Source organism: Melanaphis sacchari, unplaced genomic scaffold, assembly GCF_002803265.2.
Source record: "Melanaphis sacchari strain LSU unplaced genomic scaffold, SCAv2.0 Contig2_pilon_pilon, whole genome shotgun sequence".
Classification (NCBI taxonomy): domain Eukaryota; kingdom Metazoa; phylum Arthropoda; class Insecta; order Hemiptera; family Aphididae; genus Melanaphis; species Melanaphis sacchari.
Genome location: NW_020271173.1, coordinates 1,897,001 through 1,907,744, shown reverse-complemented (window position 1 = coordinate 1,907,744; position 10,744 = coordinate 1,897,001). Strand labels below are relative to the sequence as shown.

Genomic DNA, 10,744 nt, shown 5'->3' with positions numbered 1-10,744 from the left:
TATATCAATTATCAATAATATATCCCATTATCATGTTGAAGTCAATTTACTTTAAAAATATAGACTAAATTTAAACATATTTTATTTTAGTGTTTAATATTTGTGCATTTTTATCAGACCTTTTCACGTTTATATTTAAAATATTTTTTAATTAAATATTCAATAAATTCTATCCTAAACGTTTTGGTTTGGGTTATTATTTTACAGTGTTTTACTCAAATGAGTCAAATGCTGTTACTAATAAGTACCTAATAACTATATAACAAATAAAACTCATAACTCATAAGTGATATTTTTTGTGAATTTGACGTCTTTTAAACATACATTTGTCCTTCAAAATATTATAATTGATATCTTATGAGTATTTTACTTGTTTCAGGAAAAACAATAAATAATAACTAATCAGTGATCATGTATTATATTTTCATTGCTATGCATTGATAGAATATTCATAGAAAAATATAGTTGTGTAATATGTATAGTGAATTGTAACCTGCAATGAAATTATGTAAGCCTTAATAAACAGTACTTTATAGTAAAAATGTTTATTTAGAAGCATAAACGAGTTATTTTTGCTTTGGATAGTTCATAAAGGAATGTATAAATGTTTTAAACAGGCTGTGAGTCTGAGAAACAAGTAATAATTCAATGAAATATTAACTAGTATTGTGGACGTGTATTTTATTTAAATACAATATATACGCATTTCACGAAAATAATAAATTAATTTAACAAATAAAAACATTTTATTACAGATGTGAAAAATCCTGCAGTAACAATAATATAATGTATTATATATATATGATAAAATACGATAATTATATTATAATAATCGGTATATAATTTTACATTTTGAAATAACGCTCGTCACAAATATGATTTAAGTTTTCATTTACGTACTATGTTTTACATACTACAATAACATTATTATAGATTCGTATAAATTACAGTACACAAAAATTTTATTAATAAAACAATATTTTTACATTATAATATATACACAACGTTTACTTGTAGACATAAATCTATGGACATAAAACAAAAAAAAAAAAACAAAACAATGCGGAAACCGGGAAAGAAAATATGTGGAAGCATCAGAAGGGTCGTTGACATTTGATACATTATGGTAGTGGTCCGTAGGTGGTCAGCGTGAAAAAAGTTTACATGATGTTTACGTATATGTTTGAGTAGTATAGTTGTTCATGGTTAATTATATGAATCCATTACATGTATTTAAGTCCAATGGCATTATGTATGGCAAAGACGCCAATTCCGTAGATGACGTGTGTAGACGGGTATCTGAAACGTATATTTAACAGTAGTACAAAAAATATATAATATAAATATCGCAGCAAATAAAATATAAATTATCGTATACACGATAAACAGAACATAATATTATATTGTTATACAATTGCAGGGCATCTGGTTTATATTTTCTAAGGGACTGTGTATACAGTAATGGAACCGATAATTTTATAGACGAGTTGGTCGACACGCGCATATTAATAGCGTGTCATATTGTGGTATTATTCAGTATTTACTGCGTATGTTTAGGGTACTGGCTGGCAGCTCTTGTTTAAAAAAAAAAAAATGATGAAGACTGCACACGTTTTATTTATATTTAATATTAATTATATTCAGTCCAACTCATAGAGGCAAAGTTATATAAACACTTTTTGGGAAATTTCAATTTACATACGAGTACATTAGCTACACACATTTACATTTTCGTAATGTACCTACTACAGCAGCTCGACGTGACGTACTATATGGAGAATATTAAAAAAAAGGTCTGGTAATGTTAAATTTACGACAGCGGACGACGAAACATAATAATATTTACATCATCACTATGCGGTGTGATGGGGAGAGGACGTAATAATAAATAGTAATACAAAAACAAACACGGCGTTTATGATTGATCCACCACTATATAATAATAAATACGTACAGGATTATATTAATCAGGACTCGAACACACCAATGTGTCTGGAATAATATTATATCGGAATTCGCGACGGAAATATCGTTAGACTTGTCGTAGATTCAAATTACACTGGCGAAATTTTTTCGATTGTTTTTATATCACAAATTCGTGTGTACCTTTAACGGGGTGATACATTTGACGTAAGACAATCATTAGTTTAGAAGATACTAAGGATTTTGTAAATATTTTTTTACGTAGTTTTAAGTCGTTACAACAGAAAAGTTTCAGGAAAAATTAAATTTTTTACTATTTTTAAAAGCCATATAAAATATAATTTAATAATTTACAAAATATTCTGCTTTGAGATAAATCAAAAATGTACATCATCATTAATTAAAAAAAATAAGAATAATAAAATAATTATAAATAATTATAAATAAATATATTTGTTTAGAAAAATGTTTTTTTAACGTTTTAAAAATCGCGCAAGAAAAATAATAGTTTCAAAAAAGTTAATACTCATATAGCTCTTAATAATAATGAGTGTATCGCTGTACATAGATCATCTAGTTTATGGGTACAAAAATATGTCGGTTTGTGTAGCATGCAAATCGGCAGAGTCGTAATATCATAATATTATTGTAGTTAAAATTACTCAGCACGTAAATTAACTTGCACGAAACCATAATAATATAAACGTGCCGTTTTTTCCCGAAATACATAAAACCAAGTCCATTTTTTACGTATATTATTATTATCATCGTTGCACTTTATTATCTGCAGGGCATTAGCAGTGTACACGGCTTAAAAATAAAACACATAAAACGTAGATCCTGTGTAATAGTACTTGGTGCAAAGTCGTGGCTCGTTCGCTTGCCCGTAACGTATAGGTTATAACGCATAACAGGTACCGTGGTCGACCGCGTTCCTATGTTTCTCAACACAGTCCATCGTTTTCAACAGCAATCACTACAGTATTACGAAAACGTACGATATCAACTCATCAGTATCGCGCGACCGGTCAATTCGATTTTCAAAACACCCGGAAAACGTTTCGCATTTAAATCGGCGGCCGATTCGACTCGCTTCGAATGAATGGTCTCTGTACGCAACATGATATCATTATGATAATCGATATCGCCCTGCGACTTTTCGTGGTATTAGAGGTCAGGTCACGTTACACAAGACGTGGGTTAGGGCCAAACCCGTCCGGTTCATCTTGACATTCGACGCGGCCGTCACGGTTAAACGGTAGTCCGAAAAATGTATTATGCTGAGAAAAAAATGTCACGGACTTAAGCGGAAAATGAGTTATATTTATTTATTTTTTAAGTACAACATAGTTTTTGCAATATCTTAACGGTTTGTCGAGTACCCAGATGAACTGGACCCCGCGAGAAATTCATAAAATGCAACGATCGCAACGGGCTTTGCGTGAAAACGACGTGTAGGTACGTGGTTAGGCGGTGACGAATCCGCAACTTACTGGGGTTGAAATTTTAAATTCGTTCGATTATGGTATAGTTACCTTTAATGGTATAGTTAAGTAATCGGAAGATTTAAATACATTTAAATTCAAATTGACGCGGGACATCGTCTACGCGCGTGGCGTGAACTCAACCGGGACAGCCCGTCCTCCTACGTCTCCGGGATCCGTCTCCCGAGTGTGGGTCTACGACAGTGGTCGACAATAGGCGGCCCGCAAAGGAAAAATAATTGGACTACAAAAAAATATATTTTTTAATAATGCTGGTTTTCCACACATAATATATATTTTATCTATTTTATGATGTTTTCTAAGAGATTACGATGGTGTCTATCGTTTATTGCTATTTACAACAATAGTTGCGATAACACAACAATTATTAACTATAATATCTGAGTTTTTAGTTTTTACTGGCCCTCGAAATTTTTTTTTTTTTGATTTTCTGGACCTCCGTAGAATTTAATTGCCGACCTCTGGTCTATGATGTAGGTACTCACATATTATGTACAGCGGACAAGTGTGCGCAAGTCGCTGGGCGGTTACCCGCGGTTTACCACAGGTCGTGGTCGGAGTACAGCGGCCTGTGGTAGGGCAGCGGCAGCGCGGGATACGGCCGGTTGACCTCGACCGGGTACGGGTGCGGCACCGGTACGCCGACGTGCTTGACCACGGGTACGGCGTACGGATGAGGCACGGGCACCGGGTACGGCCTGTCCACGTGCACGGGATACGGCTTTTCGACGGCCACTGGATACGGCTTGGGAACGGCCACCGGGTACGGTTTCGGCACCTCGACCGGGTACGGGGCGGCCACCGGGTACGGGACGTGCTTCTCGACGGTCACCGGGTACGGTTGCGGCACTGGCACGCTCTTGGTAATCGTCGTGGCCGTGTGCACGTGCGTGGGGAAGTGGCGCGGCGCGTAACCGTATCCTCCGAAACCGGAACCAATGGAACTGCCCAGACCGTAGCCGCCCAGCGTGCCGTAGCTCGGGCCCTCGTCGTAGAATCCGCCGCCGTATCCCAGACCCCACACGCCGCGTTTCTGCTTCCGGTCCGCCTTGTGATCGTCGCCGTCGGCCCGCGGCTTGTCGGTCGATGAGTCGGCGGCGGTGCACGTGGCCAACGCCACCGAGACGGCCAACAGCACGGCAATCTGAAATGTTCCGACAATCAGTGTTAGTAATAAAAATTAAGTATTAAAGAAGCTCTAAGAATCGGCTCATTTTTGAGGATTCGGACTTCTGCATAAATATTATGGCGGACTCTTCGACAGCTATAAAATCGATTACAAATCTCTACTCAAGAAAAAGGACCGCGTGTTGAAGTACCCGGAACCGTAAACCAAACTTGGCTGATTTTTATCGCTAAACGTGTATGCATTCATCGGTATAATTTGTAAACTCGTTAGGTTTGCAGGCGTGATGGAAAATATTGTAAAGTGGTGAAAATGCAGGACACGGCGAGATAAAAACAACCATTTGTGTTGAATTAAACGTTTTTTCGTTTTTTTTTTTTTTCAGAAGGATTTGTGTACAAATGTATGATACGTAAAAAATAATAAATCGGCATGTAATCGTTGATATTGCAGAGCACGATACAATAGGCGAATACAAGTTAAATCCTTGTATTAAACGTGTGCAACGAAACTGTACTTGAATTGCCTATACGATACGCCTTCAATAGAATTCTTTAAATAGATAATAATTATACGAAAGTAAAAATTAAATTAATATAAAGTCTTACAGATATGAAAGAAAAAATTAGTATTTACTTTTATATTTAATATTTAAATCTTTTAATAAAGCTTGACACGTCATATATATTGTAGTTCATAATTTTAATAAATAATGATTAAAAACTTATATATAAGGTTCCTGATAAATTACTATTCAAGAAATTTAAAAATATTGAAAATGTACAAATTTTATTGTAGACATCTGAAATTTGATACTTAAACAAAACTAAACAACGGTTTTAATTATTAAATTTTATACTTAATTTAAAATATAATAATTGTATAAATTTAAAACGTTTCACAGTTACATATATTATTATATACAATGGCATTTTCAATTAGTTTAGATTAATTTTAAATGTATCAAGAAAATTTTTATACGGCATTGTCTCAAACAAATTAATAGTAGTTAATAATAATTTATTATAAATAAATAATTTATTTAAGTAAAAACTAGTTCGGTCTATCATAGTTTTATTATTATTATTATTGCTTACAGAAAAATTAATTACCCATATAAAATAAATAAATAATAAAATATTCTACAAATAAATTCTGATAAATTGTCTCATTTAGAATCATTTTTTGTAACTATGTAATGATTTTCATTGAATTTAAATTTAAAACAACTGTTATAGTGACCTACTCAATAAAGATATACCTTCGAAACCTATTTTACAATAAAGTGACTTCTCTGGTTTTTTGAAATTTGAAAAAGAAAAATTTTAAAAAAATAGAGTTAGTTTTTTGTTTTTTACCACCTTTATTAGTTAGCAAATAAAAGGTGACTTTTCCGGCAACCTTTAATCGATTGTCTTCAATTTAAATTTATATAATAAAGTATTTCTACATTTTTTAGTTTTGTAATATTTTAAACATTATGTAAACTTCTTTGTATAGACATTGTATACACACTTACTATAAAATATATAGCAAAAATATAAAGACTTTTATTAAAAGAAATAATTTTTGATCAAAATAATAGTACAGTTATTTTAACATATTTTCCCTACCTGTCATAATGTGTAAGAATTCAATTGGTTAGATACATAATAATATAAACATTGTAATTTTTTATTATATATTGTAATATTTTGTATAAGTAAGGACTTTAAAATGTCTCCGAAAACCGGCTAACATATCATTATTTTAATAAGATTTAGATAATGATATGATATTTAATGACATAATAAATTAATGTTTCGTATGTTTTATTTTAAAATTTAAACTATTAATACTGTTTTATTAGTATTTGTACAAAAATCAATATTATTTAATAAATGGCATTGACCTACGCGTAAACATTCTAGTTCCCTCATGGACATAAAGCGTGTTATATAATATTTATTTATGCAAAATGCTATTAGACACCGTCACGCCGTCACGCCGTATTATATTTATACGTATGTGGTCAAGAGTCTGATAATATAATAATAAAATTATGTATTGAACAATTCTATATACAATCGTGTTTGGAAAAAAAATCGACGTCTATATGCAAGACTGATACAATATTATTATAATATAATTTAGAGAAATGAAACCGTTTGAAATTTTCGTATAGTAAAAGTGTATGCGATTCCGGCGATGAATACTAATCTAAATTGACGTTGTGTAACCAATTTTCTGATGACCGAACGCTTCTTGGATATTGACCAAGTTTCACACCCGAATTATGTACAGTGTATAGTTACGATTTACAACATGGTATCACGTAGTAGGTAGTTCGGACATTGGATTTAGGCGCACGCAGCAGATTCCTCATTTATTCGTACGTACTTAATAAAAATAATACGAGATAATATTCAGTGTAACGTGTTCCCACTGAGCAAAATACTAGCGAAAAATATTTGTATGCATATTATAATGTTTGAAATACATACATATTAAATTATTAAACGAATTTTGAATATTTATTAAAAAATGAAAAAATGTATATCTTCAACATAAAGTTTAAAACATATATATACTATAAATAAACTCCAATACTTTATATAATAAATAATACATGTGTTTTGGATACTTTTTTATGATACGATGTGTTCAATATAACAATATAATAATATACATAATAGAAAGTCGGTAGAAATTATTTTTATTTCTAGCTTCAATAATTTAATATTTAGTAAATGATCATGCATTTACATAACAACATAAAATAATAGTCTGATATTTTTTTTTCAAAAATTTACTTATCGTATTAGATTTATAATAATTATACTATAAAGACCGGATCATAATTATTATAATTAATATACCTATAAATGAATATTATATATACATATGTAACACACGCATATGCATATAAATATAATTTTTATTTCCATATTTAATTTAATGAATTTCTATCAACAAAAAAAAAAAAATAATAAAGATATTTTTCACCTCTTACGATCATAAATCTAAATTTAAAAAAAAAAAAAAAAAAAAGTATTTACTTCATATTTTAAATACTTAATATTTCCTAATTATTATCAGTGCAAATAACATTATTTTTCAAAACAAACATAGCAAACAGTGAATACTTTTATTTATAAATAAAAAATCACTTATTTTAAAATGATCTAAAATTTGAAAAAAGTTATTATAATTAATATATTATTTTATAATATCAAATTGTACTTAGTAGGTATTGTAACTAATATAATATACATAATAGATAGCCAAAAATTAAAAAAAAAAAAAAATAGTTTTTTTATTAATTATTTATATGTTTTGTTATAAATACTAATTTAAATTGAAAAAAAATTGTTTTCAATACACCTCCTTCGTGGTTTAAATCAAGTAGCTGTCAACATTTATACCTAATTATATTTATATTAAGGAGTAGTTGTGTTCATTAAACTTCTTTTTATCTTTTAAAATATTGGCAGTTTTTTGGTTTATCAACAAACACAGTATAAATTAGCTCAGTAAATAAAATATTGAGCAAGAATTCAAAATAATATATAATAAAATGACGTTATTATGGTGGGTCATTACGCGTGTATAATTAATTAATCATAAAACTAATATTAAAATAATTTTTTTTATAGGCGTGTTTTGAATTAACAATAGAGCAATAACAATACACCTTTAAATTAATAACGACCTAGCTACTGTTGATAGGAATGAAACCGGTTTTCTTCTTTAAGATTCATAGATAATATTGTTTATATTGTACCACAAAACAATTATTGTGCTAATATGGGAGCGTAAAAATAAAATAAATATTTGACTAAAATGTATAATTTTTATTTTATTGTTTTTGTTAGGTATTTATTACATATTATATAATTTATTTTATCTTCAGTCTCCATGTGAGTTTTTCTAAGTAAGGTTCAATATTTTTTATAAAGAAATATTAAATAAATAAATATTAATACTTAGATTTCTTGAATATCATTATTTAATATTAAATAATCATTTTTATTATGAAAATTAGTTACGTAATAAATAAGCATGTATAGACTCATAAAGTGATGTATGGAAATCTTTTAATTTTTAACCTTTTTTTTATACTTGAAAACTAATTTTGTTAATTTTAAGAATTTAAATTTATTTTATTTTTATTTCCCTTTAAATAACATTCTATTTTTTTAAATTTATCTTATATTTCAATAGCTGCTATTTTTAGCTATTAATATCTTACATTCGTATTCAAAAAACAATTGTGTAAACTTTTTATTATTTATAGAATTCAGCAGAATATTTTATTAGTTTTTTAAAGTAAACATTTCCAATTTTAATTTAAATACCGAAATAATAATAATTCAAGTTAACTATATAATATAAGAACGTTATTTATTCATACTTTTTTTATTGAATTTTATATTATTATGGTAAATGCAGGCGTAAATGCAGTTACTATTGAAACCTTAAAATAGTGCCTATCTTCTTGTAGAAAGAAATTTTTAAACTTTGTTACAACGTAAAATGTTTTGAATAATTGATCACAATCAACAATGCATCTATTTGTCATTATATAACTTTGAAATATCTACATATTAATAGTACATATTACATAGCATGTATATTCTATACATGCTATTTATACACAATTATTGATTGTTATGATATCAGTATAACTATTGTCTGCTAATAAACGAAATGTAATAAAATAATGTCAATTAATTGTTTTGCTCATCTACCAATGTACATTTCAACCCTACTGAAGGTTAATATAATAATTAATAATAATAATAATAATAACAATAATATCGTGTATAATATATTGTACTATAACAAATAAGTTCACTTACCGCGTGGTTCATCGCGTTTGAAATTAGAACAGAAACACTGACGAGATTTAAAAACAAACAATACACACGTGTACAACCCTTTAGTGTAAACAGCATATAACCGACGGACGGCTCAAGAGGTTTATTTATACGCGAAAATAGAAGCCACGACCCCACTACGTGTGAAAGAACGATAGCACCTTGGCAGAAATACAGAAGCGATACACATAATATACGGTATGCACCTGTATTACGTTAACAATATAATTTCCCACCAATGGGTTCGATTTATAATTTTATGTATTCCATTTCTGTTCCCATGTACAATAATAAAAAAAAAAACATTATAGATACTACGCTCCTACATATTTTGCCTTCACGTGGAATGTCCATATGCCGGCTTACATCGCGAGCGCGAACAAAATATCTATTAATGAAAAAGGGTCAGCGTACAAATTTAATAAATTTGTAACAAATTATTCAGAATATCAGTAGTAGTTGTTGTTATTATTAAACAACATGTTTATATATGTTATATTTGTATTCGTATAATATACGGTTAGGTTAGGTACGAACGGCTTACTTATGTATTTTATAAAATAATATTACTTACTTTGTGATATTTACTATAAAATCGATATTATTATTATTTTTGTCACTTTGGGATATACGAGTATAGTATACATATTATGTACGATATAGGTTAGTTTAGATTATTTTCTGGTGCGGCACTATGTAAAAAAATAAAAATTTTAACGGCGCCATATACGTGGCGTCGATCAATCGATAATTACTGCTACACGAGTCAACGTTATTAATACATAATATTAGTATATAGTATAGATTATAGTTGACAAGTTATATATATAAATGAATAATAAAAATAATAGAACAAATTTAAAATATTATAAATAAAATTACATATTATTTACAATTGGTCGATTATTATAGAGACTAGTAAGTAATAAGTATAGAGATGGACAATTTATATGAAAATAAATTGCGATAAATTTGCATAAATTGGTAAAATAACTGCAATTTGAAATTACATCGACAATGATATGTGCTATTTTTTCTGTCTATCTTTAACTTTTGGAAAAATAAACAATAAAAGTGCAGAGAAAATCTTCAACTTTAGTATACTTATAGTAGTAGAGTAGATCTAGTTCGCACTTTGGGGCATTTAAAAGTAAAAATGTACAACACTCTTACAAATAGTTGGGAAAATAAAAAAAAAATTAGGGAAATGTGAATTTTTAGGCAAAATCAGTTTCCGACAAAATCGTTTTTACTATTCTGTTATAATTAAAAAACAAATAGCCGTAAATACTTGAAATTCTCACGAAATTTTATATCAACATTATCTATAC

The 10,744-nt window shown here is 29.0% G+C and overlaps 1 protein-coding gene across 1 annotated transcript; it reads right to left on the bottom strand.

Moving 5' to 3' along the window:
* Positions 1-823: 823 nt before the first annotated feature.
* Positions 824-9,504, bottom strand: LOC112596079. The gene is made up of 3 exons (XM_025341560.1): positions 9,396-9,504; positions 3,914-4,572; positions 824-1,299 (listed from the first exon to the last, which is right to left on the bottom strand). The coding sequence occupies exons 1-2, from the start codon at positions 9,489-9,491 to the stop codon at positions 3,967-3,969; spliced, it is 702 nt and encodes a 233-aa protein (XP_025197345.1). The 5' UTR covers positions 9,492-9,504; the 3' UTR covers positions 824-1,299; positions 3,914-3,966.
* Between the last annotated feature and the right edge of the window lie 1,240 nt (positions 9,505-10,744).

Coding starts and splice junctions, on each gene's coding strand:
- LOC112596079 (XM_025341560.1), bottom strand. CDS start 9,491: ATGCTGTTTACACTAAAGGGTTGTACACGTGTGTATTGTTTGTTTTTA. Junction 4,573..9,395: donor CAAACGCGATGAACCACGCG/GTAAGTGAACTT, acceptor GGAACATTTCAG/ATTGCCGTGCTGTTGGCCGT.